We start from the raw sequence: 9,540 nt of genomic DNA, 5'->3' as shown, positions 1-9,540 counted from the left end.
ATTTACTTTATATTAGACAGCAAGTTACCCTGTTTATAACCTCAAAGTATCTTCTGAACAGGTCTAAATGCATTATTAATACTGTAGAAAAAGCAGACTCATTAGGCCAGCATATTTATATACATTTTACAAAAACAATAAAGCTATTACATATCATGTACAGAAAACAATATCATTTTGTCACAAATAAAATAAAGTATTTTTTCAGACTGAGGTAAAACATGTTTTACAATTATATATACACAATAGTATACAGAAAATTTGTACATTTTATTTTGTTATTAAATATCAAAAAGAAATCCAGTTTATAAAAGTGAAACCTTTCATAATGGACAATTGCTTTCACAATAGTGTGTTTAAAAAACATAATTGTTAACTGTACCACCCAGCCCTCCTCAACTGCTGGGCCTAAATGTTGCCATCGAGCCAGATAGCTCATTGTGCACCCCCATATTTTCCAGATTTTGTGTTGCCTCCTGCTGACCCAAATGCTGCATGCAGCATTTATGGATTGGTAAAGCATAACAATACATCTCATTCTCTGAGCATGCATGGAGTGCTACCCAGTCCTGCATCTGACACCCATGTATAGACAAGGGCTCAGTAACTATATTCTACTGCAAAAGTCCAACGTTTTATATAGGCACCCCTGCACAGGAAGCTGTAAATACCCTACTTACCCTTACTAAGAACCCCCCACCCCCCAAACCACTATCTAAACCATTGTTAAAGAAAGGAGACACACAGTACCTCTCTGCATGGCTCAGTCCTGGGCAAAAAAGGATGTACCCAGGGAGAGACTTGTAGATAATTATAGCTATAGAAAAAAAAAGTTAACGGATAGAGAACTCAATCAAAAAGTGATATTTTATTCTAAATAACATCAATTGGGCTGAATCTTTTGAAGGGTACTTTGTTGAGCTCTCCCTTCCACAGTTTCTGTTACTGAAGGCTCTCCTCTTGCTACAAGAGGAGTGATAGTGGGTGTTCCTAATCATCCTTTCTGGAATTTGTCAAGTTGACAAAGGCAACAACCCCCACTTTTACATTGCTCCGCTTTTATAGAACATGCTTGTATATGCATCTATATCAGATCATCCAGACATATATGTATCTTTCTAAGATTTCCCATTGTGGAATGTTTTTTTTGCAAAAAATCAGATAGCAAATGGAGTGTCATACTGCTATGTTAAATCGAGGAGGATTTGGCATATTTAACCCTTTGGTAGCATCCAGTTGGTCATACTCTTCTATTAAAGAGGATAACGATGTCAGAGCTTCTGAAAAACAGCTTTGTTCCATGCCATCAACTTGTAGGTAATGGTGGAGATGAGCCTGCAAAGATGAAAATTTTTACCAGCAATGAACCCTGTATAACTATGTTTAAAGAATGAAAACATATTTTAATATACTGTATGTCTATTATACAAGGTATGCATTTTGCACTAAAACTTTAAATATATAGACACAACATATTCTACCAAGACTAAGGGGGTTATTCACTTAGCTGCCGAACACTGTTCGGCTATTCACTTCAGTCTGGTATGGCTGATTTCACCGGTACATTGGCTAAAATCAGCCGTACATCGGCTGCCTTCAGTCAGCCGAATATGCGCTGCATGTTCGACTGAGCCGAAGTGCACAAAGAGTTCGACTCAGCCGATCCAACATCTGGATCGGCTGAGCCGAAGCTCCAGCAGCTCACTCGCTGTCGTTTGCCCCTATTCTCATGGGGGCTGAACGGCAGTAAGTGAACAGCCGAATGCCTCCGAGAGACATTCGTCTCGGCTATTCTGCTCAGTACCTCGGAACCGAAGGGCAGAGGCGGCCGAAGGATCAGCCGAAGCTATGTCTGGATCCTTCAGCTCTTTAGTGAATGACCATTTAACATTCCCAGAACTCTCTCACACAGCATATAAAAGGGAAAAAAAAAAGGGGGCTGACAAACATACCTTCTTTCTGTACAACCTATTAAACCTGTCTCTGAGGTCTATAAATGTTGGCTTAACACATGTATTATTGGCTAGTGCCAGCAATGAGTGGGGATGGCCAACTGGTGGGACAGAACACATCCCAGTCTTCCATCCTTCTTGGTTCCAAGAGACAAACTGTAGCGACGGTTTCAGCCTAAAAAATTAAATTTAATAAACAAGATTTTTAAAATCAAAACCCAAGTACTGCAACACATAGTCTAATTATATGTCCCTGGGTTTATGAGAAAAAACATACAATTAAATAGCTCCTAAAAAAAATATAAGGGAATAACCTGCAACCCAAGGCCCTGCGTACTTTGATTGTCTTGTGGATGAAAAAAAAGGATGTGCATCCAATAAAAACTAGTCAGTAGGTTTTGTATAGATTGCCAGAAGGGCCAACATTTTTTTCCTTTCAATTATGTCAAGCAAGTCTTCAACATTTATGAAGAACAATCGGCAGATCCTTTAGATGGCAATTAGAGGCACAGAATCACTGGATAAATTTATGTAAACGCATAAGTATATAGAGCCATGCTAATGCAGTTCATTTTGTATAGTGACCAAACCAGTCATTTGCTTTTTTTTTAAAGCATTTTTTACCTCTTGGTGAGTCTTTATTCTGCGAACACGCTATTGCAGAGCATTTCTTCATATATTCTTCCAACTCACAGACAGGGAAGTAAGGGCCCCTTTTGTTTATTCTGCATCTTAAAAGGCTGTGTAGTGCCAGTCGGCTGCAGCTTGACAGTGAGGCTCTGGTTGGGAGCCGCTGTCAATCAAGGCAGGGTTGGCCAGGAGGCTTGGCCGGTAAACAGTCTTTTGTACTTTGCAAAGCCCTTCCATGTGGACCTTTTAAAAGCTAGTTATACATTGATTGGTGTGGTTGCCATTTCTCTTTAGCATCATTCCAGATCTCAAGTGTTATTTCACCTGTGCACTCACTGCATTCCATGTCATCTGCCTCTCTCCTACTTTATTAAAAAAAAATTTACTCTTTCCCATCTCAGCTCTCTAACGACTTCCCTTCCTCCCACATGTGGGAGACTGACCTGGGTCAATTATTCTTGGTGCTTAAGGCTCCCTTAACCTCTTGCCGTTCGCCCGTAGTAAAAAAACGGACGGACGGCACTGCTGCATCTGCGGGTTGCCGTCTCCAGACGGCAATTTTTTTCTGCTCGCGCGCGCCCCCTAGCGGGCACGCACGGGCAGAAAAGACCCGACCAATGCACACACCCGTTACCGGGTGTTACACATATAGGCGATCAGCGGGTCCATAGCCCGCCGATCGCCTATATGTGCTCGTTCGCGGCACCCCCCCCCGCCCCCCCAGATCTCTGCTTTATCAGCTTCTTTTGGGGTCCATAGGTGATATTAGGGGTCCTAGAGACCCCTAATATCTCCATAAAGAGGACCTGTCAGTGTGCCTTTGCTATTATATAGGGGGTTGTTATCCCCCTATAGTGGTACTCCACTAATTCTCCCAAAATATATCCAATATATGTTGGAGATGCCAGGGAGACCAAGGTAAATTCTTCCACATATGGCGAGTACACAAATGAGAGTACTCATTACCAATTAAGCTCTAAATGTCCAACCTGATCTAGTTTCTCCTTCACTACTCTGATCTCTTACTAAAACAAACAAATCTCCCCATCTCTTTACTATCCAGTAATGGCTTTCTTGCGTCAATACCGTCGCTGAATTAGAAGAGCTGATTCATTTAAGCCATGATAACATGAAAGACCTGTCCACTGCCACATACACAAACCTCCTAAACCTGACAGGACCTTAAGCCTCTCCATGAAACACTGCAGACTTGACATTTTGACTGACCCTTGCTCTTGGACACCTAAGCCTCCCTCCTGGAGGGATGAGGAACTACACAATGGGGATCTCCAGGGATGCTATAGGCCGCATCGTTTCACTTTCTACCCAAACTATGACATATCCCTTTCCCATCCCACAGCCCCCCTATTCACCTCAGAACCCTCCCATCCCCCCATGCCTCTCTCTCTCCCTTCCCTCCTACATGCAAAATCCCCGACCCACCCCAAGGACCCAGCTTTGTCCACTTGGATGACTAATTTTAGACTAGCAGCAGGAGGGAAACCATGTATATATGCTCTGATCTTTTTTTGTAGTTGCCTTGTTTCTGTTTTTAGTAAATCTACCAAGTCCTAGGTGCAGGATGCTTGTTTATTGGAAGATTTAAGCCTCACTTCACCTCAGTCTGCAACTGCTTACATTCTTTGATTCTGACTTTCTTGTATTCCCCAAACCTTTTCTAGTTCCCACCCCTTGTTTGAATTATTTTTTCAATTTACAATATTCTTATTGTGCTATGTCTTCACACTGTCAGAACCCTTTGTTATACCTTGTTATGGAAAAAGCTTTTATAACAATTACCTGCGGCAAAAAGTACAGAGTCCAGTATAAATACCAAGCAAACAGAACAATGTGGTGTAGCAATCAATTATATTTTATCTTTCAGGGGTTCACAATAGTTAAACTTGATTTCTTGTTGCTTGCTCTGGGTTACTGCACTGTGTGCTCAATAAATAAAGATCACTGTATCAGACAAACTCCTCTAAGAAAAATGCCTGCTCATTTGTGAGATGTACATTCACGCCTTCATGTGAATTCTAATTAAGGTTTGGCTTTAGCCACAGAAAAAAACCTTACTGTTTTATGTCCAGCTTTCCTGAGCTCTTTAGTAAGCTACACTGTTTTTGCAGATGACTCAAAGACAGCAACTATGTCAAAGCTTGTCCTCCTAAGTTTTAGAAAACCTGCACTGGGTTTAAGACAGAGGAAAAGCCAATGAGAAGCATTAAAAAACGCTTCTGGCTTGGTTTGGCTGGTCTTATTGTATATATGGCTTTACCTGTATTTCTTGAGTTTACGGAAATGTCTTCTTTAAAAAGCAAAAAGAAGAGAGGGCTGAACAAATTAAGGAAAATCTTTGCCTTTTTTGAGCTTTAATATGGTGAAAAATGGATGTATATGTTCTTTTCTGTTGGCTCCTAAGTAAGTCTGACACAAAATACATTAACAAAATGTCTACGTGATTAGGTCCTTTATGCGTTATACACCAATAAACTATTCTTTTTTTGGAGGCGTACTCTCTTATTTGATACCAAGATGGAGACTGTCATAGTTTAGTTAGGACCGCACTATATAGAGGTGCCTTGACATGGCTGTGCGGCTTTCACATTTTCTGCAGAAGACGTGTATCTAAACCTCTGCTTTTAACCTTAGTGGTTAGACAGGTTTTTTTGCATGCTGGCTGGTGAGTGTGCCTGGAAACTTTTTGTGTAACAATATTTTTATTGAAATTTTTCAAATACAACATTAGAAAGATAGTGGTTCACAGTGCATCAGTATATTGGTTCTTCTGTATAATCAAAGATTCAGAGATGCTAAATGAACATATGAATCTTGATAATACATCAGTACATTGGGAAGGCCCATTCCCCCATCGATCTTCCGTTTGTATAAAGTAGTTCTCGCCACCCTGGCCCTGAAAGGGTGCCAGATAAACTGGAGGATACTCCGCTGCATCGAGCGCAAAGCATATGAGGGAACCTGTACCGGCAGGGTTCTGAAGTGATACAAGAGTTTGGGTACTAGCGTCATCTTAACGGCTGAAATTTTTCCCAACCAGGACAGATTATGGGTTGTCCATGAGGCGAGCAATTGTTTCAGTGATTTAAATAGTGGGACATAATTTGCCTGGAAACTTTTTGATGTTTTACTGTTTGACGCCCTTCCGTGTGCACCTTGCTTTAAAGCTGGTAACTAATTGATGAGTGCGTTTGCCATTTGTTTTCCTAAGTAAGTCTGACGCAAAATACATTAACAAAATGTCTACGTGATTAGGTCCTTTATGCGTTATACACCAATAAACTATTATTTTTTTTGGAGGCGTACTCTCTTTTTTGATACCAACCTTTCAATATTTCTACGAAGGTCTGAAATGTGGACGTTTCCTCTCACCATCAAAGCACAGGCAAGGTAAAGATTATGCTTCGGGTCTGCTCGAATTAATTGGTGATCTTTGTTAAAAGCATCGGAGAACATTTGGTCTAATCTGTGCAAAAGTAACATGCCATGAATGTAAACTCAGCATTGTATTGCATAATCAAATGAAGGCAGAGAAACAATTTGTAAACATTAATTTAACAAGTTCCCTTATAGCCGTGCCCTCTAACAAATATTTCCAATGTACAACTGTTTTGTGCTGTCTCTCCTGCATTATAGAGGACTCATATGGCATATAAATTTGTAAATAAAGAGCCTGCTTAAGAGAAAATAATGAGGCGGGAAGAAAATCTTAGGTACTGCCTAAAATCATCATCATTACTACAACAGGTATTTATAATAATACAATCTCCAATTTTATAAGTAATTTTAAATTTGGGTAACAAACAACCAGAATCCTAAAATTGTATTGCTTAATGATAATCTCCTCAAAAGTATTTTTCCAATATGTGATCTATACCAATTTTGTAACATTTGGCTTTGCCTTCAAAAGTCTGACTTCCAGTATGAGCTTTTACAGCTGCTGCCTAGTGATTGCTAGAGAGCTGTGATATGAGTGAGGGGGCAATAAAGAACTTACACCAACTGCTATACACAGGTACTGTTAGATGGGGTAGAAAGAGCAATTTAACAGCCCTAGGGTAAGAGCTCTCACCTTCGTGTAGGTATATTCACATCAGCAAGTGTATATAAAGGAGTTAAGCTGGAGGTCAAATAGTGCAAATGAGGAAATGGGACCAAGTTCATGGTGATCTCATTCAGATCCATATTAAGTGGCCCTTCAAATCTTGCAGAGCTGAGAAAAAAAAAATACATTTACGTGCAATTTGTCTTCTCATTCAGCTATTGTGCTTTACATGCTTTACATTTAAGGTGGGCAAATTCATTAGCAATTCTGCATGAATATTTTTTTCTTTTTTTCTTCTTTTCTCAATGATGTTTTTGTGCATGGCATTTATATATGTAGACTAGAGGAGGTGATCCACAGAATTAAAGAAAAACAAAACAAAACCGTACATTGTTTATGATTTACCTTAAAAGTGGTAATTTACGTGGATCTAAATCCAGCAAATGAAAGTGTGTTATATATTGCAGCTTACCAGTTCTCAGACTTGGTGGCAGCATTCGTTTTCTTTTTTTCCAAGCTTATTTTCCCCTCTTTATTTTACCTGTTGATTCTGTCAGTAATACCCTTTCTGTCCTAGGGTGGCAACACTCACTACTGTATCTATGGAGAAGCAGCACTGTCACCCTAGAACAGAACACCTTATCCTGTCCTTGTCCCCAAAGCTTTGGGGTGGGGGCTTACTATAGTACAGAGAACTGAATTGGACAAGGCTGATTACACCATCTGAGATGAGACTTCAGATTATACAGGGCAGCATTGCATTTCTGGTAGGATCAACAGGTAGTTTTTGCACTTACTAAACAAATATAACAAAATACATTTTAGTGGTATATTTAAAAGACCAAAGGGAAGCAAATGAGAATTTCACTGTTAGGCATAACGTGCAATACAAGAGATGTACTTAATTCTTTGTTTACACCCAGGGGTTCATTTATAAAAGTTCTATTCATATATTCGTCAGCACCGTAAACAACATCTGCCCAGCTATACACCAGGCGGAACATTTATAAATGAACTCCTTATTAATAGAAAATAATAAAAAGACTTAAGGAGATTACCTAGTAACATTTAAAAGCAGGTTTGCTACAATGTTGTTCATGGCATCAAATGGTTTCTCAGCTTCTTTTACACCACCTTTATTGGAAGTCAGAAGACTATTTGGCTTTACACTTCCAAGCTTTCCAGAATTTGACATCTGAACAATTTTGTTAACGATGTCAACTAATGACTTAAGCATGAAGAAAACAAAACAGAATATTACCAACATTTCAGCAAAAACATCAGTAAATTTAGAAAAAGAGACAACAGTTTATAATCAGGTCATCATCATAACATGTTATGTTGGATAAAATAATATAATCTATAAGGTTATCAAATTATAAGAATGAATGGGCTGCACTTCAACTAGAACAATCAAATACAAATTAAAAATCAAACAAATCTCTATAATAAATATGCTCTAAACAATACATTTAGAGGGTAAAACTGATAGTGCTTGCAGCTACACAGGGATTGGCGCGGGGTGCTAATTGTCATTTAAATTTCCAGGTTATACCTTTGTCTCATGAATGGATCAGGAGCAATGACTGCAAAGTGCAGTAAATCATATTGCATCAGTTTAGTGAGCTCACAGTGAAAAAGAGATTACCCACTGCCAACAATGAAAGGAGACTACCGAATGCCAACAATGAAAGGAAATGTGCTTAACAGTAGCAGAAGACAGTAGCTTTTCTGCATTAATATCCCAAGGAGGATTGTCATCCCTGTACAAGTCTATTCTATTTGTCTATCATCCATTGAGGGACACAGCTCTGAAAAATTCTGAGACATTCAACAGAGGGGCACGCACCATAAAACTAGAAGAACCAGCTTAAAGAACTTTTTTTTCTCAACCCTTGCTGTAGAGGTACCCACGCACTGCAAGGGTTAACTGCTCGTTTTTGTCTAGGTGCTAAAAAACAAACAAAAAAACCCAACAAAAGTTATACTCACCCAAACGGCTGTGCCGACTTCCTGTTTCTCCGGTCACTAAAGGGGTGTCTCTCCTCCGCTGCACAGATGGAATGCTCTTCAGCGTCCTCACATCTATACACTTGAATAAAACGTGATGACACATGGATTCTTAGAGCGCTGCAGAGGAAGGGGAGAGAGGTTCTAGGTTCTTGCTCTTAGACCAAAGAGCAAGCCGGCTCGATTGATCAGGCGAGTATAACTTTTTCTTCTTTTTTAGTACCTAGACACAAACAAGCAGTTAACCCTTGCATAGCCTCGCTGCAAGGGTTAATACAATTTTTCGCAGAGTTTTTCTTTAAATACTCAAACAGTCGTATGAAGAACTTCTCTGCCAAAACTAGCATCAGAAACATCAACTTTATAAAACTTAGGGGGTTATTCACTAAGCTGCCTAAAGCGTTCGGCTGACCTGAAGTGAAGAACACGTTTGCCTCAGCTGATCCAACATCTGAATCGCCTGAGGTGAGCGCTTGGCAGATCACTCACTGCTATTCACACCTATTCTCATAGGGGCCCAACAGCAGGGAGTGAATAGCCTTGCAGCTCATGGCTCGGTTATTCTGCTCGCTACCTCAGAGATAGAGGGCAGAATAAAAAAAAAAGTAAACAAAGAAAATAAAGAACAAAAAAATAGCGTTGGGTCCCCCTTCCAAACCATACCAGACCATTTAGGTTTGGTAGGAATGTTTTTGTTATAACTCAGGGATCCCTGAGTTATAACAAAAAAAAAAAATAAATAATGCGTGGTTTTCAACCCCAAAAGTCATACCAGGCCCTTTAGGTCTGGTAGACATTTTAAGGGTGAAACCCACTAACAAAAAAATAAATAATAAATAAAAAAAAAAAAATTGGCAAAAAGTGGGGGTTCCCCCCTAAAATTCT

The 9,540-nt window shown here is 39.6% G+C and overlaps 1 protein-coding gene across 1 annotated transcript in view; it reads right to left on the bottom strand.

The window, feature by feature from the left end:
• Nucleotides 1-1,176: 1,176 nt before the first annotated feature.
• Nucleotides 1,177-9,540, bottom strand: part of TUBE1 (tubulin epsilon 1) — a 21,591-nt gene continuing 13,227 nt past the window's right edge. Inside the window, exons 8-12 of the mRNA XM_018560282.1 lie at nt 7,704-7,873; nt 6,673-6,813; nt 5,926-6,066; nt 1,953-2,127; nt 1,177-1,335 (exon numbers count right to left, since the gene is read on the bottom strand). Of these exons, the coding sequence (XP_018415784.1) occupies nt 1,177-1,335; nt 1,953-2,127; nt 5,926-6,066; nt 6,673-6,813; nt 7,704-7,873 (786 nt within the window). The remainder of the gene's footprint in view (nt 1,336-1,952; nt 2,128-5,925; nt 6,067-6,672; nt 6,814-7,703; nt 7,874-9,540) is intronic.

The sequence above is a fragment of the Nanorana parkeri genome, unplaced genomic scaffold (assembly GCF_000935625.1).
Source record: "Nanorana parkeri isolate BGI_ZX_2015 unplaced genomic scaffold, ASM93562v1 scaffold445, whole genome shotgun sequence".
Classification (NCBI taxonomy): Eukaryota; Metazoa; Chordata; class Amphibia; order Anura; family Dicroglossidae; genus Nanorana; species Nanorana parkeri.
Note: the sequence above shows the minus strand (reverse complement) of the source record. Positions and strands in the feature narration are given on the sequence as shown.